Here is a 21,456-nt window from a genome sequence, read left to right on the forward strand (position 1 = left end):
ATGTTCATCTGAGTTGTGGTTTTCACGAGGAAATCCGGAGGTGTTGAAACCGCCATGGAAAATGGCTAATGCTAATCAGTAGCATGTGTAATAAAAGTGAATTGTTTGCTTATAAAAAAATGCCATTTTTTAACATAACGTAAAACACGAGCTGAACATGATAATTGTGTTGCTTTATTTTTACATTTAACTAGCTAATTCCATGAAGCGGAATTGATCATGTTGTACCCTACAAAGTGTTTGCGCTGCAAGTATATCGCTTATTGTTACACGGCAGCTGTTTGATTGTAACGTTCATCTGGGTTGTGGTTTTCACGAGCAAATCCGGAGGTGTTGAAATTGCCATGGAAAATCGCTAATGCTAATCAGTAGCATGTGTAATAAAAGTGAATTGTTTGCCAACGAAATGACATTTTTTTAACATGACATTAAAACATGAGCTGAAACTGACGAGAGCGTTGCTTCATTTTTACGTTTAAGTAGCTATTTTCATGAAACGGAATGTGTCATGTTGCGCCCTGCAAAGTGTTTGCACTGTAAGTATTGTGCTTATTATTACACACCAGCTGTTTGATTGTAACATTCATCTGAGTTGTGGTTTTCATAAGTAAATTCGGAAGTGATAAAACCGCCATGGAAAATCGCTAATGCTAATCAGTAGCATGTGTAGTAAAAGTAAATGGTTTGCTAACAAAATGCCATTTTTTAACATAACGTTAAAACACGAGCTGAAACTGACGAGAGCGTTGCTTTATTTTTAAATTTAAGTAGCTAATTCCATGAAGCGGAATTGATCATGTTGCACCCTACAAAGTGTTTGCGCTGCAAGTATATCGCTTATTGTTACATGCCAGCTGTTTGATTGTAACGTTCATCTGAGTTGTAGTTTTCACGAGCAAATCTGGAGGTGCTGAAATCGCCGTGGAAAATCGCTAATGCTAATCAGTAGCATGTGTAATAAAAGTTAATTCTTTGGTAACAAAATGCCATTGTTTTAACAAAACATTGGAACATGAGCTTAAACTGACAATAGTGTTGCTTTATTTTTACATTTAAGTTGCTATTTCCATGAAGAAGAATGTGTCATGTTGTGCTCTACAAAGTGTCCACGCTGTAAGCATTGCCTTTATTATTACACGCCAGCTGTTTGATTGTAATGTTCATCTGCGTTGTGGTTTTCACGAGCAAATTCAGAGGTGTTGAAATCACCGTGGAAAATAGCTAATACTAATAATAGCCTGTCTATGGCAAATCCAATGTTAAATAGCATCAAGCTGGCACATTTTTGGAAAAGTGGAGCACTTTACTTACGTTGCTGTGTTTTTCAAATCAATTTCTTTGTCGGCATTAAAAATTGCAACTCAGGGTGTTATTCATTGACACCTACAAAAGTGTCAATGAAACCCACAACCACGATGCACGTTACGATCAAACATCTGGTGTGTAACAAGTACAACACTTACAGTATTAACACGTTCTAGGGCGCTACAAAAAACAAAAAACTATACACTACTGCCATCCAACGTCTTGGCCTTGCAGCTGTCATTGCAACTTAGGGTCGTCCTTGCAAATGAGACTCGGAAATGTGATAAGTAAAACAAGATGTAACAACAGGACAGTAGTTGTCATAATCGGCTCACTTTTAAATGTAGCAATTTTATTATCAGAAACATTGAATATTTTTAACACACACAAAAGTACCAAAAATTGGTACCATTGAGTACCGGTAGTGATTCCCAGGTAACCGAAATTGGTACCGTATGGGTTCTAAAGTAAATGGTAGCCATCCATAGTCGGAAAACAGTTAATTTATGTTGTAATTAGGAAAACTTTTGTTCATTCTTAATGAACGATAATCCGACTTCATGAATTATTGTACCAAGGTCTGGCCAGTGTCAGATGTTGAAAAAATGTTGAACTTGTGTGTGTGTGTGTGTGTGTGTGTGTGTGTGTGTGTGTGTGTGTGTGTGTGTGTGTGTGTGTGTGTGTGTGTGTCCTACACTTCCTCTGTGGAGGGGGGCAGATGTTCTGGGAACTTGGTGAGTCTCAGGTTGGAGCAGTCCACCACGTTGGCCTCGCAGCGGCACTTGTTGGGACACACCGGCTTGCTGTTGCAGTCCGAGCTCAGGCGGCGGTCCTCCGCACCTGGCGGTACACACACACACACATATACACACACACACACTGGTTATCATTTGGAATGGGGGACCAGGGTTTTTGTTCAGAACTTGTGGGGACCGCCCTCTCTACAGGTTGTGGAGGCATAAAAAAAAAAATGCGGTAAAATGTCCACTGCTCATTTAGCTCATACACGTCTTTAAACCTCTGGATTGATGAAGTAATGTGCTGTTCAGACTTACTGGGGACCCTGGGGAAAAAGAGTTAATAAGGTTCATGGGGCTGCGATGAGGTGGCGACTTGTCCAGGGTGTACCCCGCCTTCCGCCCGATTGTAGCTGAGATAGGCCCCAGCGCTCCCCGCGACCCCAAAAGGGAATAAGCGGTAGAAAATGGATGGATGGAAGGTTCATGGGGACCAAGTTTAAATTAGTGTGCATAATTCACACAAATTTGTACGGGAATACTGAGGACCATTAAAAAAAAAAAAGTTAAAATTAAATATGACATGGTCCTCAGAATACAGCACTACAGCTGTCCTCTTATAGGACAGGTGGAAGTGATTAACTATACACGGAAGAAGTGTGAGCAGAGCAGCAAGTGCAGTACAAGCTACAGCCCAATGAGGGGGCTGCTGTGCAAATGTCTCACACTCCAACCAACCAGTAAACATGTTTTGTGGGCCAAAGCTTAAAAATCACTTAGGCATCTTCAGAATGGATCTGACTATCATTTAAAAAGGTTTCCCTTTGAGGGACCTGTTTTTTTTTTTGGTCCCCATACCGTCCGAAGTCCCCTAAAAGTGTGTAAACAGAGCGAGGTCCCCATTAAGTCAGCATTGCCAGAACACACACACACACACACACACACACACACACACACACACACACACACACACACGTTTCACAGCTTCTCATGACATAACTCAACGTTCTATTCCTCTGATCGCGAGTCCAAAATAACGAGTAGAAGAGTGCAGGTTGAGCAGTAACTTTGTGTTTTCACGTCAATAGATACAACAAAATATTGAAAGAAGCGAAGAAAAAATGGTGTGGTTGTGGACCTGCAGTCCTATAAATGACCACCAGGGGGCCATATCTACCTTTTGACCATCAGAGTGACGTCAGAGTGACACTCACCTGGGATGTAGTACTGCTCCTTGGCTAGCAAAGAGGAAACCAAAGAAAGAAAAGTTAGTTTGGAAAAGTGGAAATGAACACGAACACACACACACACACACACACACACACACACACACACACACACACACACACACACACACACGAGGGGCCGATAGGAATGTTATTCAGAATGACCTTTCACATACACTACTGAAATCCTCTCATACGCATAACTGAAATCCTCTTAAACATACTACTGAAATGTTTTTCTCTCATAAACACTATTGAAATCACCTCATACACACAACTGGCATCCTTTCACACTACTGAAATCCTCTGACACACACACTTCTCAACTCCTCTCATACACACTACAGAACTCTCATGCACACTACTGAAATATTTTCTCTCATAAACCTGATTGAAATCATCTCATACACACAACTGACATCCTCTCACATGGCTGAAATCATCTCATACACACTTCAGCACTCCTCTCATACACACTACTGAAATCATCTCAAAAACACGACTATAATCCTCTCATACAGACTACTCTAATCGTTTCCTTATACACGCTACTGAAATCCTCTCACACACACACATCTGAAATCCTCTCAAACACTACTGAAATCATGTCATACACACCACTGAAATTATCACACACACTAATTACAACCTCTTACACACTTCTGAAATCCTCTCACACACAGTACTGAAATCCTCTCATACACACTAATAAATTGCTTTTCATGCATACTACTGAACTCTCATACACACTACTGAAATGTTTTCTCTCATACACACTACTGAAATCATCTTATATACACAACTGACATCCTCTCACATGACTGCAATCCTCTCACACACACATACACTTCTGCACTCCTCTCATACACACTAATGAACTCTCAGGCACACTACTGAAATGTTTTCTCTCATTTACACGGCTGAAATCGTCTTAAAAAGACTTTTGAAATCCTCTCATACACACTACTGAAATCATTTAAAAAACTACTGGAATTCTCTCATACAGACTACTCAAATCTGTTTCTGTCCTTCACGCTACTGAAATCCTCTCACACACACCTGAAATCGTCTCAAACACTACTGAAATCGTTTCGTACACAACACTGAAATTATCTCACACACACACTACTGAAACCCTGTCATACACACTAATTAATTGTTTTTCATACACACTACTGAAATCCTCTCACACACACTACTGAAATCCTCACACACACATTACTGAAATCCTCTCATATACACTACTGACTTGTTTTTTTCGCTCATACACGTTGCTGAAATCCTCTCATACACACTACTGTGTTTTCTCTCCCACATATTACTGATATCCTCTACCACACACATTACTGAAATCCTCTCATACACACTACTGTTTTTTTTCTCTCCCACACGTTACTCAAATCCTCACACACACATTACTGAAATTCTCTCATACACACTAATGAATGGTTTTTCATACACACTACTGAAATCCTCTCACACACACTACTGAAATCCTCACACACACATTACTGAAATCCTCTCATATACACTACTGACTTGTTTTTTTCGCTCATACATGTTGCTGAAATCCTCTCATACGCACTACTAGTTTTTCCCTCCCACACATTACTGATATCCTCTACCACACACTACTGAAATCCTCACACACACATTACTGAAATCCTCTCATATACACTACTGTTTTTTTTCTCTCACTCATACACATTTCTGAAATCCTCTCATACACACTACTGTTTTTTTCCTCTCCCACACATTACTGATATCTTCTACCACACGTTACTCAAATCCTCACACACACACATTACTGAAATCCTCTCATACACACTAATGAATTGTTTTTCATACACAATACTGAAATCCTCTCACACACACTACTTGTTTTTTCTCTCCCACACATTACTGATATCCTCTACCACACACTACTGAAATGCTCTCATACACACTAATGATTTGTTTTTCATTAACACTACTGAAATCCTCTCACACACACTACTGAAATCCTCACACACACATTACTGAAATCCTCTCATATACACTACCGACTTTTTTTTTTTTGCTCATACACGTTACTGAAATCCTCTCATACACACTACTGTTTTTTCTCTCCCACATATTACTGATATCCTCTACCACACACATTACTGAAATCCTCTCATATACACTACTGTTTTTTCCCCCCGCTCATACACATTTCTGAAATCCTCTCATACACACTACTGTTTTTTTTCTCTCCCACACGTTACTCAAATCCTCACACACACATTACTGAAATTCTCTCATACACACTAATGAATGGTTTTTCATACACACTACTGAAATCCTCTCACACACACTACTGAAATCCTCACACACACATTACTGAAATTCTCTCATACACACTAATGAATGGTTTTTCATACACACTACTGAAATCCTCTCACACACACTACTGAAATCCTCACACACACATTACTGAAATCCTCTCATATACACTACTGACTTGTTTTTTTCGCTCATACATGTTGCTGAGATCCTCTCATACACACTACTAGTTTTTCCCTCCCACACATTACTGATATCCTCTACCACACACTACTGAAATCCTCACACACACATTACTGAAATCCTCTCATATACAATACTGTTTGTTTTTTTCCGCTCATACACATTTCTGAAATCCTCTCATACACACTACTGTTTTTTTCTCCCCCACACATTACTGATATTTTCTACCACACACTACTCAAATCCTCACACACACATTACTGAAATCCTCTCATACACACTAATGAATTGTTTTTCATACACACTACTGAAATCCTCTCACACACACTACTTGTTTTTTCTCTCCCACACATTACTGATATCCTCTACCACACACTACTGAAATCCTCTCATACACACTAATGAATTGTTTTTCATTAACACTACTGAAATCCTCTCACACACACTACTGAAATCCTCACACACACATTACTGAAATCCTCTCATATACAGGACTGTTATTTTTTTCGCTCATACACATTGCTGAAATCCTCTCACACACTACTGTTTTTTTTTCTCTCCCACACATTAGTGATATCCTCTTGTACACAATACTGAAATTCTCTCAAACCCATTACCAAAACTGAGAGTGTTTTATTCATGTGTGTGAGAGAATCTTTTTTTTAGTTGGCTGAGTGAAAGTGTTTCAGTAGTGTGTGTGAGAGGTAATTGTGAATAATGTCCCAACAACCCGTCAGACACCCACACACACACACACACACATACACACACACACACACACTGACCCGAGCATCGGAACTTGCTGCTTTTGATCTGCGCGATGCGTTTGTTGGCTAGGCGGCGAGGGCTGGCACAGCGGGCCCCGCTGGTCTCGATGGGGTTGGATCGCAGGAAGTCTGCGAGCCACTTGACGTTGCAGTCGCACACGAAGGGGTTCTGGGCCAGGTGGCTGATGGGAAAGCACAAGGTGAGTCACACCTGATGCTCGCTACGATCAATGTGCCCCTCCCACTTTTGTGCCGCCGACTCCCATCGTCCATGAGTTTGATCGGTCGATTCTGATCACTAATCATGGCTCCACTTGTGTGTGAAGTTGGAAAATCTTCAAATAACATTTGCTGTAAACATTTTTGTTTGTGCCAAAACCTTTTTTTAAGTTATGCTAAAATATATTTTCTGACGAGTGATGCTATGCAGCTTTGTATAATGCTAAAGTTCATAACATGAAAACAATAACACTTAGCAAACTAAATGTAAAACAATAACATTAACACAATAATAGTTACTAAAATAAAAACTGAAATAGTAACATGAAAACAATAATAGTTAATCAAATAAAATTATAATAACATAAAAACAATAATAGTTAATCAAATAAAAGCTATAATAGTTAGTAACATAAAAGCAATAATAATAACATAACAATAATAGTTTTTAAATAAAAACTAAAATAGTAACATAAAAACTATAATATTTATTAATATACAAAATATAACAGTTAATAACATAACAACAATAATAGTTAATCAAATGTTAACTATAATTGCATTAAAACAATAATAAGTAATAAAATAAAAACTATAACAGTAACATAAAAACTAGAATAGTAACATTAAAACAATAATAGCTAATAAAATAAAAACAGTAATAGTAGCACAAAAACAATAATAGTTCCTTGAAACGATTATTATGATAGATATATAATAATAACATAAAAACAACAATAAAACAACAATAGTCAATAATAACATAAATATAATAACAGTTAGTAACATAAAAACAATAATAGTTTGAAAAATAAAAACTATTACAATAACATAACAATACTAGTTATTAAAATAAAAACTATAATTGTAACATAAAAACTAAAATGGTTATTAAAATACAAAATATAACAGTTAATAACATAAAAAAATAATAGTTAATGAAATGTTAACTATTATAACATTAAAACAATAGTTAATAAAATAAAAACAATAATAGTGGCACAAAACAATAATAGTTAATTAAATAAATATTATAATAGATATGTAATAGTATAATAATAGCATAAAAACAACTATAAAACAACAATAGATAATAACATAAATAATAGTTAGTAACATAAAAGCAATTATAGTTTGTAAAATAAAACTATAATAATATCATAACAATAATACTTATGAAAATAAAAACTATAATGGTAACATAAAAAATACAATAGTTATTAAAATGCAAAATATAACAGCTAATAACATAAAAACAATAATAGTTAATCAAATTTTAACCATAATAACATTAAAGCAATAATAGTTAATAAAATAAAAACAATAACAGTAACATAATTACTATAATAGTAACATAAAAACAATAATAGTAGCACAAAAACTGTAATAGTTAATGCAATAAAAACAATAATAGTTAATAAAATAAAAACGATATCAGTTAATAAAATAGCAACTATAATGGTTTGTAACATAAAAACTATAATAGTAACATAAAAACAATAAGAGTTAATAACATAAATACAATAATAGTTAGTAAAAACAAAAACGATTTAAAAAAATAGCATAACAAACTAGCACAAAGGTTTTGGGAAATTTGGACGAGGTGAGTGGAGCTGATTTTAAATAATAAAACGTCAATAACATACAAATTATAGTCAGGGGGGGACAAAAAGACAACTTTGCTGCACAAATGTCGCACAAATGAATGAAACATAAAACATTAATAAAATAAAAAAACTGTATATGTGTGTGTGTCTGTATGTATATAAATATATATATATGTATGTATAAATATATATAAAAAAATCAGCAATGGCCGATTAGCTACGTACTTTTGAACCTACAATACCGATCAATAGTTATTGTTTTGAAAAAGTAGTGGGCGGAGCCTCACAGAGTCTGGATGCTGTGCAGAGAGCTGAAGGTTCCCTTGGCCAGGCTCTGGATCTTGTTGTCGTAGAGCGACAGCAGCGCCAAGTTCTCCAGGTCTTTGAAGGCAGACGCCCTGACGCAGCGGATCTTGTTGGCGTTCAACAATCTGCGGGAGCAGGCAGGCAGGTAGACTGGGAGACATATCAGGTACTGAAATACTACTACTAAACACCACACATCAGGTACTGATATACTACTACTGAACACCACACATCAGGTACTGATATACTACTACTGAACACCACACATCAGCTACTGAAATACTACTACTGAAAAACACACATCAGGTACTGAAATACTACTACTGAACACCACACATCAGGTACTGAAATACTACTACTGAACACCACACATCAGCTACTGAAATACTACTACTGAACACCACACATCAGCTACTGAAATACTACTACTGAACACCACACATCAGGTACTGAAATACTACTACTGAACACCACACATCAGGTACTGAAATACTACTACTGAACACCACACATCAGGTACTGAAATACTACTACTGAACACCACACATCAGGTACTGAAATACTACTACTGAAAAACACACATCAGGTACTGAAATACTACTACTGAACACCACACATCAGGTACTGAAATACTACTACTGAACACCACACATCAGCTACTGAAATACTACTACTGAACACCACACATCAGCTACTGAAATACTACTACTGAACACCACACATCAGGTACTGAAATACTACTACTGAACACCACACATCAGCTACTGAAATACTACTACTGAACACCACACATCAGGTACTGAAATACTACTACTGAAAAACACACATCAGGTACTGAAATACTACTACTGAACACCACACATCAGGTACTGAAATACTACTACTGAACACCACACACCAGGTACTGAAATACTACTACTGAACACCACACATCAGGTACTGAAATACTACTACTGAAAAACACACATCAGGTACTGAAATACTACTACTGAACACCACACATCAGGTACTGAAATACTACTACTGAACACCACACATCAGGTACTGAAATACTACTACTGAACACCACACATCAGGTACTGAAATACTACTACTGAACACCACACATCAGGTACTGAAATACTACTACTGAAAAACACACATCAGGTACTGAAATACTACTACTGAACACCACACATCAGGTACTGAAATACTACTACTGAACACCACACATCAGCTACTGAAATACTACTACTGAACACCACACATCAGCTACTGAAATACTACTACTGAACACCACACATCAGGTACTGAAATACTACTACTGAACACCACACATCAGCTACTGAAATACTACTACTGAACACCACACATCAGGTACTGAAATACTACTACTGAAAAACACACATCAGGTACTGAAATACTACTACTGAACACCACACATCAGGTACTGATATACTACTACTGAACACCACACATCAGGTACTGATATACTACTACTGAACACCACACACCAGGTACTGATATACTACTACTGAACACCACACACCAGGTACTGATATACTACTACTGAACACCACACATCAGGTACTGATATACTACTACTGAACACCACACATCAGGTACTGACATACTACTAAGGACGTTTACTCACAGCAGCTCCAGAGAGGTCAGGCCGTCCAGCACGCCGGCGGGAAGCTCCGTTATCTTGTTGCCGTACAGGACCCTGAACACCACATGGGAGCTTAGTGGCCGTGCACACAAACACTGATTCAAATCCCAATCCCGATTCTCACTCATCCCCACTCTAAATTGATTTATCATTTTCAAAAATCTATTATATATATATATATATATATATATATATATATATACACATCCTCTCTTCACCCTGTACACCGCTGACTTCTGCTACAACTCAGACCTGTGTCACATCCAGAAGTACGCGGATGACACAGCCATCGTCGGGTGCATCAGGGACGGCAGAGAGGAGGAGTTTCGGAACCTGGTGAGGGACTTTGTTGTCTGGTGCCACACGAACGTCTTGCAGCTCAATCCGTCAAAGACCAAGGAGCTGGTCATTGACTTTGGGAGGTCGAGTCCACGGTCACAACCTATTGTGATCGAGGGAGTTGAGGTACAGACCGTGGACTCATTCAAGTACCTCTGGGTTTGGGTGGACAATAAGCTGGACTGGACTGTTAACACGGACCACCAGTACAAGAAAGGACAGAGCAGGCTGTACTTCCTCAGGAGACTGCACTCCTTCAACATTTGTAGAAAACTCCTGTGGATGTACTACCAGTCTGCGGTTGCCAGTGTTCTGTTCTACATAGTAGTGTGCTGGGGGGGGGGGGGGGGGGGCAGTACATCTAAGAAGGACAGCTCTAGACTGGAGAATATGATCAGGCGGGCCGGTTCTACAATCGGAATGAAACTGGACTCACTGGTGACGGTGGCAGAGAAAAGGACTGTTGACAGACTAGTGAGTATCCTGGACAATGCCAGTCACCCTCTGCATAGCGTCATCAGTAGCCAGAGGAGCCTGTTCAGTGCTAGACTGCTTCATCCCAAGTGCAGGACTAATAGACTCAAGAACTCCTTTGTCCCACACGCCATTAGACTGTACAACTCCTCTCTGGGACGGGGGACGGGGGGTATTAGGATGACAGGGGATGCAAAACATTTACAGTGCAATACGTTTTCATAACATGGTCACTACTGCCTACTTTGTCTTGTTATATTCTTATTTTACTGTTATATTGTTATTCCCATTGTTTTTATTCTTTTGTAATATTTCTCTATTTTGTTTCCATTTAAACCCCCATTATTTACTTTTTTCTTTAAATTGATCTCAACTCTGTACACTGCTGCTGGAAATTTAATTTTCCTGAAGGAACTCTCCTGAAGGAATCAATAAAGTACTATCTATCTATCTATCTATCTATCTATATATACATACTCTATATATATATATATATATATATATATATATATATATATATATATATATATATATATTGTATGTATGTATGTATGTATGTATATATATATATATACAAACATATACATACACACATACATATGTACACAAACAAACATATATATATATGTATAAAAAACACACATATACACACATTTATCAATGTATATATATATTCATATATATACACACATATATATACATATATTTGAATATATATCTAAATATATATATATATATACACACACACCCTATATATATATATATATATATATATATATATATACATATATATATATATACACATATATATATATACATATATATATTTTAAATAAATATATATACACACACATACATACAAATACATATATATATATATATATATATATACACACACACATTATATATACACACACATACATATGTATGTTGTATACAATATATATATATATATACATATTTATATATATATATATATATATATATACATACATATACATATATATATATATATATATATATATATATATATATATATATATATATATATGTTATAAGAATCAATCATCCATCCATCCATTTTCTACCGCTTGTCCCTTTTGCGTTCGCGGGGGGGGGGGGGGGGGGGGGGGCCTATCACAGTTGCATTCGGGCAGAAGGCGGCGTACACCATGGACAAGTCGCCAATAAAACCATATTTTAAAAATATCGTATAGAGAGAGAGAGAGAGAGAGAGAGAGAGAGAGATTTTCATTTTACTTTTTAAAACGTTTTTAGGTCATCTCCATGCAACCAAATATGTTTAGGCTGTAAACTGTTTTTAAAAGTTTCATTATAATTATCATAGCAAATAGTACTTTGCGGGAATCGATTCCAAATCGAATCATCACCCTTGGGAACCGGAATCAGATTGAATCGGTAGCTGACCAAAGATTCGCAAAGTTCGAGTTTAGCAAATACTAGCAGGGGGAGTTGAAACGTTTCAATACAACACATAATAATACATTGTCGGAATCGGCTTGAATTCAGAAACTGAATTGAATCCTGATTCTGAATCGAGTCATCACCCTAGGAACCGGAATCAGATCGAATTGCTAGCATTCCGACGTTACTTTGTGTGAAACAACCGTCTTTCTTAAAGTGATCTGGTCCTGAAAAGAGTTGAAACTGGTCGCACCTTCAAATGACCGACCAATGACAAGTCACCGCCGACTGAGGAGGCGGGACTTAAGGGAAAGCGTACCGGGTGAGGATAACGAGCAGCAGACTTACAGCGAGTTGAGAGCTCTGAGGCCCTGAAAAGCATCGGGAGCCATCTCCGATATTTGGTTGTTGCTCAGGTCTCTAAAAGAAACAAACAATTGAATGCTTTATGTTTTTCATTCTTCTTAAATTATCTTTCATACTTTTTAAAATTTTTGACTTACATGCGCCGGAGCTTCTTGTAGGAGGTGAAGGCCCCCGGGGGTACCGACTTAATACCGTTTCTGCTCCAGACGACTAAAGACGGACAGGATGGCGGAGCAACGTAAACAAGTACGTGAAAAATTGTAGTGAAATAAATACAATAGAAATAAAATAAATAAAAAAAAGTTGTCAAGAAATAAATTAGAAATACAATTTGTAAAAATTGATTTAAAAATAAGTAATTAATTCAATAAAAAAATTTGAATTATAGAAAAATGTCATGATATAAATACATGAAATAAACAAAAACCATTAAATAAATTAGAAATACTTTTTCAAAATGGCCATCAATAAGTTCACTGATTAAGTGAAAATGTCGTAAAATGAATAGATCAGGAATAAAATACGTTAAAAAAAGTTGTCAACTAAATAAGCAAAAAAAAATTCAATAGGAAAAAATTAACAAAAAAATAAATAATTCATGAAATAAATACATTCGAATTGAATTACAAGAAAATGTAGCGATGTAAATACATTTAACTAACAGTCATGAAATAAATACAAATAATAATTTTCATCAATAAGTTCACTGATTTAAGTCAAAAGGTCGTGAAATAAGTACATGAGGAATAAAATAAGGAAAAAGTCGTCAACTCAATAAACTTTAAATTAAATTAGTAAAAAAGTCATTAAATAAATCTATAAAATATATTAAAAAAGGCCATTAAATAAATAAATGAGTAATAAATCATAGTAGAAAAAGAGCCTTATAATAGACACAATGAATAATTAAAAGTCATCATATAAATTATTAAAAAGGTCATAAATAAGTACGTTAAATAAGTAAAAGATTATGAAATCAATAATATATATATATATATATATATATATATATATATATTTCATGAAATAATAAAGTGAAAAAAGTACAAACAAGTAATGAAATGAATAAATGAAAAATAATATAAAAAGTCACAAAATTAATACCAAATGAAATAAATGAAAATTAAAAAGGTAAAGGTCATGAAACGAATAACAAAGAAACAATAATAAACAGAAAATACAAATAAATGAGATAACAAATTAAGTAAAAATGTCATGAAATGAATAAATCGAATTAGTAAAAGTCGAGAATAAAAAAACAAGTGTAATTAGTAAAACAAGTACTAAAAAGAGTGAAGGAAAAAGGGAATTGTCATGAAATAAATAAATAAACAAAGGAAATAAGTAAAACGTCATGAAATAAAGAAGTAAAAAAGATAAATAAAAATTTATTAAATAAATAAGTAAAAACTCATAAATAGTTAAAGAAAGAGTAAAAAGTCATGAAATGGATAAATAAACAAAGGAAATAAGTAAAACGTCATGAAATAAATAAGTAAAAAGATAAATAAAAAGTAATTAAATAAATAAGTAAAACTCATAAATAGTTAAAGAAAAAGAGTAAAAAGTCATGAAATAAATACATAAAGGCAATAAGTAAACCTAATGAAATAAATAAGTAAAATATACAAATAAAAAGTAATTAAATAAACAAAAGAAAAGGGTAAAAATCTCTTTAAATAGTCAAAGAAAATGAGAAAAAAGTCATGAAAAAAAAGAATAAAGTAAATAAGTAACATGTCAAGAAATAACTGAGTAAAAAGATAAATAAAAAGTCATTAAATAAATAAATAAAAGATCATTAAATCGTTAAAGAAAATTAGTCAAATGTCATGAAATAGGTAAAAAGTCTTAAATAAATAAATAACAGCAAATAAGCAAACGTCATAAAGAAATTAAGGAATAAATGAAACAATTAAAAAGTCATGAGAGAAATCATTAAAAGGCGTAAAAAGGTTTGGTAAAAAAATACATTTGTTTTGTTCTACTGTGGAATTCAAACAGATGATCCAACACAGGGGTGTCAAACTCAAATACAGAGTGGGCCAAAATTTTAAACTGAACAAAGCCGCGGGCCAAGGTTGAACAAATTAACCTTTTATTAGGGACCCAAACAAGTTTTCATTGAATATTGAACAAGCAAGGCTTATATAACTTTATAGTGACATGCAAAATAGAGTTTCAAATACACAATAATAATAATCGAAAAATATCAATGGCATATCAAATTATATATTGTAGCGTCCCAGATGTGTTAGTGCTGCAAGGGGTTCTGAGTATTTCTTCTGTTGTGTTTATGTTGTGTTACGGTGCGGATGTTCTCCGTTTGTCATTCTTGTTTGGTGTGGCTTCACGGTGTGGCGCATATTTGTAAAAGCATTAAAGTTGTTTTTTCAGCCACCCTGAGTGTGGCGTGATCAAGCATGCCTTGCATTAACTCAGGGGTGCCCATTACGTCGATCGCGAGCTACCAGTCGATCTCCAGCCAGGCTTTTAAGAAAAATAGACCTAAAAATGAGTGATCATCAATCTTCACCAAGACGTCACTTAAATGACATTCACGGTACCGGAGGGTCTTGTGAGATGACGCTGGCTGCTGCAAGATCATTATTATGAAAATATGACCGAGAGGAAGGCGAGAAACACTTTTTATTTCAACAGACTCTCGCGCCGTACCTTCCGTCAAAACTCTAAAGGCCGACTGCCCATTTCCTATCTTCACAATAAAAGCCCTGCTTCATGCTGCCTGCGCTAACTAAATACAGAGTCTCGGAAAACTGGCGTGCACAAGCAATCCCTCCGAAAGCTGGCGTGCACATCACTTGTGCACGCCAGCTTTCCGAGACTCTTATTTTGTTAGCGCAGGCAGCATGAAGCAGGGCTTTTATTGTGAAGATAGGAAATGTGCAGTCGGCCTTTAGAGTTTTGACGGAAGGGACGGCGCGAGAGTCTGTTGAAATAAAAAGTGTTTCTCGCCTTCCTCTCTGTCATTTTTTCATAATAATGAACTGGCAGCAGCCAGCGTCATCTCACAAGACCCTCGGGTGCCGTGAATGTCAATCAAGCAAGCTACGGAATTTGCCGCCAATGTTTTTCTTGTAAAGTGTATGGAAGCTGGATGAATTAGATGCCAAAAACCAACCACTTTCATGTGGTATTGTACAGAAAGGACAACTTTTTTTTCTCCTCCATTTGAAAATGTGGGCGTTATCATCATTACCGTCTGATTCCAATCAATGCAAGTCATCAGAATCAGGTAATACACCAACTTATATTCTTGTCTTTGTGAAAGAAAGACATCTTTATGTGTTACACATGCTTGTATTATCATTAAAGACATTTAACTTGTTTACAAAAATGTCTCTTTCATAAATAAATAAATATAAATGATATATATAAATGAGGTAGATCCCCTTCGAGTTGGTCAATTGAAAAGTAGCTCGCCTGCAGAAAAAGTGTGGGCACCCCTGCATTAACTTATGTGTGTGTAAAATCTGCTTATAATGTGTGTTTGTATGTAGAGAAGGCTAAAGGAAATGCCATTAAAACAATTTTGTTGTCCGGGTGGAAATCGGGAGAAATTTGGGAGAATGGTTCCCCCGGGAGATTTTCGGGAGGGGCACTGAACTTCGGGATTCTCGGGAGGGTTGGCAAGTATGAGGATTAGCGGTGTTAGCGCGGCATCGCCGCCGTATAACACCGGCAGGCCGACTCTAATTAGGGTCCGCCCTGCCTATGGCAAAGGACTCCACAGGAGTCCTTTGCCATAGGCAAGGACCCTATTGTTCCTGTAACGTTTTATTATTAGGGTCCGCCCTGCCATAGGCAAGGAACCTATTGTTCCTGTAACGTTTTATTATCAGGGTCCGCCCTGCCTATGGCAAAGGACTCCTGTGGAGTCCTTTGCCATAGGCAAGGACCCTATTGAATCTGGTGCGTTTTATTATTCTTATTATTAGGGTCCGCCCTGCTTATGGCAAAGAACTCCACAGGAGTCCTTTGCAATAGGCAAGGACCCTATTGTTCCTGTAACGTTTTATTATTAGGGTCCGCCCTGCCTATGGCAAAGGACTCCTGTGGAGTCCTTTGCCATAGGCAAGGACCCTATTGAATCTGGTGCGTTTTATTATTATTAGGGTCCACCCTGCCTATGGCAAAGGACTCCTGTGGAGTCCTTTGCCATAGGCAAGGACCCTATTGAATCTGGTGCGTTTTATTATTATTAGGGTCCACCCTGCCTATGGCAAAGGACTCCACAGGAGTCCTTTGCCATAGGCAAGGACCCTATTGAATCTGGTGCGTTTTATTCTTATTAGGGTCCGCCCTGCCTATGGCAAAGGACTCCTGTGGAGTCCTTTGCCATAGGCATAGGCATAGGCAAGGACCCTATTGTTCCTGTAACGTTTTATTATTAGGGTCCGCCCTGCCTATGGCAAAGGACTCCTGTGGAGTCCTTTGCCATAGGCAAGGACCCTATTGAATCTGGTGCGTTTTATTATTATTAGGGTCCACCCTGCCTATGGCAAAGGACTCCTGTGGAGTCCTTTGCCATAGGCAAGGACCCTATTGAATCTGGTGCGTTTTATTATTATTAGGGTCCACCCTGCCTATGGCAAAGGACTCCACAGGAGTCCTTTGCCATAGGCAAGGACCCTATTGAATCTGGTGCGTTTTATTCTTATTAGGGTCCGCCCTGCCTATGGCAAAGGACTCCTGTGGAGTCCTTTGCCATAGGCATAGGCATAGGCAAGGACCCTATTGTTCCTGTAACGTTTTATTATTAGGGTCCGCCCTGCCATAGGCAAATACCCTATTGTTCCTGTAACGTTTTATTATTAGGGTCCGCCCTGCCTATGGCAAAGGACTCCACAGGAGTCCTTTGCCATAGGCAAGGACCCTATTGTTCCTGTAACGTTTTATTATCAGGGTCCGCCCTGCCTATGGCAAAGGACTCCACAGGAGTCCTTTGCCATAGGCAAGGACCCTATTGTTCCTGTAACGTTTTATTATTAGGGTCCGCCCTGCCTATGGCAAAGGACCCTATTGAATCTGGTGCGTTTTATTATTCTTATTATTAGGGTCCGCCCTGCTTATGGCAAAGGACTCCACAGGAGTCCTTTGCCATAGGCAAGGACCCTATTGTATCTGGTGTGTTTTATTCTTTGCCACAGGCAAGGACCCTATTGAATCTGCTGTGTTTTATTATTAGGGTCCGCCCTGCCTATGGCAAAGGACTCCTGTTTGCCATAGGCAAGGACCCTATTGAATCTGGTGCGTTTTATTATTATTAGGGTCCACCCTGCCTATGGCAAAGGACTCCACAGGAGTCCTTTGCCATAGGCAAGGACCCTATTGTATCTGGTGTGTTTTATTCTTTCTTTATTAGGGTCCGCCCTGCCTATGGCAAAGGACTCCACAGGAGTCCTTTGCCATAGGCAAGGACCCTATTGAATCTGGTGCGTTTTATTATTATTATTCTTTATTATTATTCCGCACCGTCGCGCCCCAATTTCACCCCCTTAACATGCTTCAAAACTCACCAAAGTTGACACACACGTCGGTCTACCGTGACACCACAACATATTAAGCAACCAAACCCCAAAAATGAAAATTGCGCGCTAGCGCCCCCTAGGAAGAGACAAAAAACAGACTGCTTGGAACTTCCGTTAGGAATGTCGTAGAGACATGAAACAAAAACCTCTGTGTAGGTCTGACTTAGACCTACATTTCCAATAAAAAAACGTCTATACCCAAAATCAACAGAAATTTTGCAAAAACTCATTCAAAGCAAAATTTTTGCCAAAAAATGCTATTTTTGCCTCTTTGAGCTGCAATTTGACCCCCTTAAAATGGTTCAAAACTCACCAAACTTGGCACACACATCAGGACTGGCAGAAATTGCGATCTAATGAAAAAAAAAATTAATAAAACTAGAAATTGCGCTCTAGCGCAATTTTTCAATAAAACACAGAAAAAACTGCTTCCAGGAAGAAAACACAGACAAAACTGCTTGTAACTTCCGGTAGGAATGCCGGAAAGACATGAAACAAAAACTTCTATGTAGGTCTCACTTAGACCTACATTTAGATGATTGACACCCTTCGGCAAAAATCGACAGGAAGTTAAAAATTGCCCCTTAAAAATAAAAGTTTTGTGAAAACCCGTCACCTTTTTCTAATCGAAAGTCCTCCCAGTGCGTTTGTTGTTTCGGCTTCAAACTCGCACAGGAGAGAGATTGAACCCTTTTAAAAAAAGTGGTCGAACAAAGTTTTGGCCAATTCTCCGGTTTGGATTTTACGCGCCTTCAAAAACCCCCTGCGCAAAGTTTCCTAAAAAATGTCTTTTTTGCCACTTTAAACTGTAATTTGACCTCCTTAAAATGCTTCAAAGTGCAAGTTAAAGCTATGCTATGCCAAGCGAAAGCCATTTATCAACAACATCCAGAAACGTCAATCTGTAATTTGACCCCCTTAACATGCTTCAAAACTCACCAAATTTTACACACGCATCATGACTGGTGAAAATTGCCATCCAATAAAAAACCAACCCCCAAAAATGAAAATTGTGCTCTAGCTCCCCCTAGGAAAAAAAAATGACAAAACTGCTTATAAATTCTGTTAGGAATGTCGTAGAGTGATGAAACAAAAACTTCTATGTAGGTCTGACTAAGATCGGGACTCGGGACACGGCGGCAGCAGCCAAAGGCGGACCCGACCAACGCTGCTTGCAGCTTTAATGTTTAATTTGATATTGCCTCAAGGGCCAAATGAAATTACACGGCGGGCCAAATATGGCCCACGGGCCAGAGTTTGACACCCATGCTCTAACATTATTTTCATGTATCTACTAAAGTCTGCTCTTAAAGTGCTTCAACTCACATCTCTGTCATGGCCTCCGGGAGGTGGGCGGGGATGGCAGTGAGGCCCCGCCCCCTGCAGTCCACGATGTTGTTGGCGCACGAGCACATGGGCGGACACGAGCCCGACGCCAGGCTGCACGGCTGCACGAAGGCGCTGCCGCCGTGGCCTGCGGGACACACACACACACACACACACACACACACACACACACACACACACACACACACGGCAGCATGAGGTCACGGCCACGCCCCCTCCCTACCTCCAGCCAACTACCTGAACAGGCCAGGTCGCCCTTGCGCAGCTCGGCCAGGTTGAGGCCCCTGAGGGCCGGCGGCGAGCTGCACTGCGTGTAGAGACCCAAGGCCGGACGCTGGCGTAACCATGGAGACAACCAGGCCAGGTGGCAGTCACAGCGCAGGGAGTTGGAGTGCAGGCGACTTGGGAGCAGGAACAAGACACCATTATTAATAATATTATTATTATTATTATATATAAATGTATTATTTATTTATGTATATACTTGAGGAGCAGGCACAGGACACCATTAATACTAATATTATTAATCATATATATAAATGTATTATGTATTTGTTTATATACTTGGGGAGTATGCACAGGACACCATTATTAATAATATTATTATGATATATACTTATTATTCATATAATTGGGGAGCAGGCACAGGACACCTTCAATAATATTATTATTAATAACATATATAAATGCAATATTTATTTATTTATATACTTGGGGAGCAGGAACAGGACACCATTAATAGTAATGTTATTAATAATATTATATACATTATATTATATTATTACTGTTATTAATTAATATTATATATATATATATATATTTATATACTTGGGGAGAAAGCAATCATATTATTGATAATAATAAAATAATGTTATATATATATATATCATTATTACTAACATTATTTATATTATATATGAATATATTATTTATTTGTTTATAAACTTGGGGAGAAGGCACAGCACACCATTAATAATATTATTATTAACATATGATTGTATTTTTATTTTATTTATTTATATACTTGGGAAGAAGGCAGAGGACACCATTAATAATATTATTAATAATATATAAAAAAATGTGTTTATATAGTTGGGGAGCAGGAACAGGACACCATTAATACTAATGTTATTAATAATAATTATATATATTATATTATATTATAATTGTTATTAATTAATATATATATATGTTTATATACTTGGGGAGAAAGCAAAACATTATTAATAATAATAATAATAAAATAATTATATATATATATATATATATACATATATATCATTATTAATAACATTTTTAATACTATATATAAATATATTATTTATTTGTTTATAAACTTGGGAAGAAGGCACAGCACACCATTAATAATATTTTTATTAATATATAATTGTATTATTTTTTTATTTCTATACTTGGGGGGCAGGAACAGGACACCGTTAATAGTAATGTTATTAATAATATTATATACATTATATTATATTATTACTGTTATTAATAATATATATACATTATATTATATTATTACTGTTATTAATTAATATTATATATATATATATATATTTATATACTTGGGGAGAAAGCAATCATATTATTAATAATAATAAAATAATTATATATATATATATATCATTATTACTAACATGTTTTT

The 21,456-nt window shown here is 36.7% G+C and overlaps 1 protein-coding gene across 1 annotated transcript in view; it reads right to left on the minus strand.

Annotated features, from left to right (window-relative positions):
- Window positions 1–21,456, minus strand: part of LOC133561595 (slit homolog 1 protein-like) — a 96,817-nt gene that overhangs the window by 40,872 nt on the left and 34,489 nt on the right. The window contains exons 8-16 of the mRNA XM_061914989.1: window positions 20,046–20,209; window positions 19,788–19,935; window positions 13,047–13,109; window positions 12,892–12,963; window positions 10,288–10,359; window positions 8,636–8,779; window positions 6,541–6,704; window positions 3,257–3,280; window positions 2,001–2,145 (exon numbers count right to left, since the gene is read on the minus strand). Coding sequence (XP_061770973.1) covers window positions 2,001–2,145; window positions 3,257–3,280; window positions 6,541–6,704; window positions 8,636–8,779; window positions 10,288–10,359; window positions 12,892–12,963; window positions 13,047–13,109; window positions 19,788–19,935; window positions 20,046–20,209 — 996 coding nt within the window. The remainder of the gene's footprint in view (window positions 1–2,000; window positions 2,146–3,256; window positions 3,281–6,540; window positions 6,705–8,635; window positions 8,780–10,287; window positions 10,360–12,891; window positions 12,964–13,046; window positions 13,110–19,787; window positions 19,936–20,045; window positions 20,210–21,456) is intronic.

Source organism: Nerophis ophidion, linkage group LG01, assembly GCF_033978795.1.
Source record: "Nerophis ophidion isolate RoL-2023_Sa linkage group LG01, RoL_Noph_v1.0, whole genome shotgun sequence".
NCBI classification, from domain to species: Eukaryota; Metazoa; Chordata; class Actinopteri; order Syngnathiformes; family Syngnathidae; genus Nerophis; species Nerophis ophidion.